Raw genomic sequence first — 2,161 nt, 5'->3', positions numbered from 1 at the left:
GACAGACACAGACACACAAACATTTACACACACATACATATATATACATACATATATATGACAGGCTTCTTTCAGTTTCCGTCTACCTAATCCACTCACAAGGCTTTGGTCGGCCTGAGGCTTCAGTAGAAGACACTTGCCCAAGGTGCCATACAGTGGGACTGAACCCGGAACCATGTGGTTGGTGAGCAAGCTACTTACCACACAGGCACTCCTGTTTGTTTTTATTTTTGTTTTAATTTTTAAACCCAAAAATACGAAAAGAAAATCATTTTTATTACCTTGATCTCGCTTTTTCAATTGTGATAGCTGGCAATGCTGAGGTCGACGAGAAAGTGGATAATACGCTCGGCGACACGTTAAACGTGGGCTCTGACTTGAAGGTGCCGCGTAGAGAACTGTTCCGAGTGTAAGGCGAAGCCATGATGGGACTAGAGAGAGGAGAGAGTCTCCGGAAATTAGTGTTTATCATTGAGCATGAAGGCGAGTCGTTGATTCTGCTGTTGGTGGACGAGAAATCTGAGCTGTCGTAGTCAAACTGCCAACTCGGTATGTGACGTAATTCCGGGGACAGAGTCAGCTTTTTAGGATAAGTCAGTTCAGATTGATTAATGAGCTCATCACTGTTTTCTTTGTTTGACAGGTATGGCAGTTTGATGTTCTCTCCTTTGTTTGGCGGTTGCTGTAAAATCTCTTTCTGTATTTGCTGCTGCTGTTGCTGCTGTTGTTGTTGTTGCTGTTCCTGCAGCTGTAGTTGTAGTTCTTGCTGTTGTCGTTGTACTTCCTCTTGTTGTTGTCGTTGTATTTTGTGTTCGTAAGGTAGGGAATTAGAATCGTTTTCTTGTTTGACAGAAGACAAAGACGGGCTCCTCCGGGGGGTAACAGGGGGTTTCGGTTGAAAGGGAGACGATCTTGCAGACTTCAACGACCTGCTGTCTTCAGTGGCAACTTTAAAATGCCTGAAAGGATGCGAATTTTTGTCGGATACATACCTCTCGGTCTGTTTTGGAAGTAGCGAATCACTGCTTGTCCTCGTCAGTGTATTACCCGTATTATTTGGCTGTGGTACAAAAGTAGAACTTTTAGAGGCCTTCGTGGCATGCATTGACTCAGCATTTGCTGTATCCATTGTCGATACTGAGTTCTGAAATTTCTGAGAAATGTCATCAGCAGAGGAGTCTTGGGCAAGGATTCCATTCCTAAACTGAACCTGTTCACGAATTTCTTCCTGAAACTGTTGCATGCAATTTACTTGCAACGGTTCAACTTCTATCATGCTTGATGAGTTTCTAACCGATGATATCGTACTGGGAAGCTGCTGAATCATCAGGTCGTCTCTCAGTGACTGAACTGAGACAGCATCACTACTGACCTCAGAGAGAGAGTCTCTTCGCTTCTTCTCAACTAATTTGCTCAGTGCTCCTTTCTTCTTGGGACGAGCACACTTTGGTGTAGATGTTGATACAGAAATATCTGTTTGTGACTGAGATTGTTTCAAGTTTTCCATGATTGTCATATTGACTTAACGTGTCGACATAGCAGTACATTGGTATTGTTGTCAGGATGGTTTTGGATTCTGAAATATACAGCAATACGATGAAGGAAAATTATACCTCATTAATTAATACACTAATTCATATATTTACTAAAATATTCATTACCTTATATTTCTTAATTGCACAGCCATGCCCACCTGGCTGTGTAACTCAGGCTTAGTTTATAAACCTAGGATGAATGTTAGATTCAATGCTTTGAGCCAGAGACAAAAGGATAAACCCTGCAGTGGAAACACCCCTTCCTCACCAGGTCCAAAGAAGGCCAAGATCATTTCATCTGCAGGGAAGGTGATGGCATCACATTCACATTTGAATGGTTGAGTTGGTGCTTCAGTACTCAGTCATAATGCTGTAGTAGCAGTGTGAGGCAGCTCTTGTTTGGAAAGGAGCCATGTTGTGTGTTTGTCAAGTTATGTTCTTCCAGGAACGTGATCAGCCTCTGCCTGACAATGCATTCCAATGACCTTGCTAACATGCGAGGTTACAGAGATAGGCCTGTAATTTTTAGCATCTGCCCTGCTTCCTTAGACACAAATACACATATACATGTACATATATATATGTACATATATATATATATATATATATATATATATATATATATA

General features: G+C 41.6%; 1 protein-coding gene across 1 annotated transcript in view; it reads right to left on the bottom strand.

Moving 5' to 3' along the window:
* LOC106880773 (phosphatidylinositol polyphosphate 5-phosphatase type IV) overlaps window positions 1-2,161 on the bottom strand; it is a 32,572-nt gene that overhangs the window by 23,917 nt on the left and 6,494 nt on the right. Inside the window, exon 2 of the mRNA XM_052975740.1 lies at window positions 282-1,576. Within this exon, the coding sequence (XP_052831700.1) occupies window positions 282-1,516 (1,235 nt within the window). The 5' untranslated portion in view covers window positions 1,517-1,576. The remainder of the gene's footprint in view (window positions 1-281; window positions 1,577-2,161) is intronic.

Source organism: Octopus bimaculoides, chromosome 22 (genome assembly GCF_001194135.2).
Source record: "Octopus bimaculoides isolate UCB-OBI-ISO-001 chromosome 22, ASM119413v2, whole genome shotgun sequence".
Lineage (NCBI taxonomy): Eukaryota > Metazoa > Mollusca > Cephalopoda > Octopoda > Octopodidae > Octopus > Octopus bimaculoides.
This window is presented reverse-complemented; position numbering and strand designations above follow the sequence as displayed.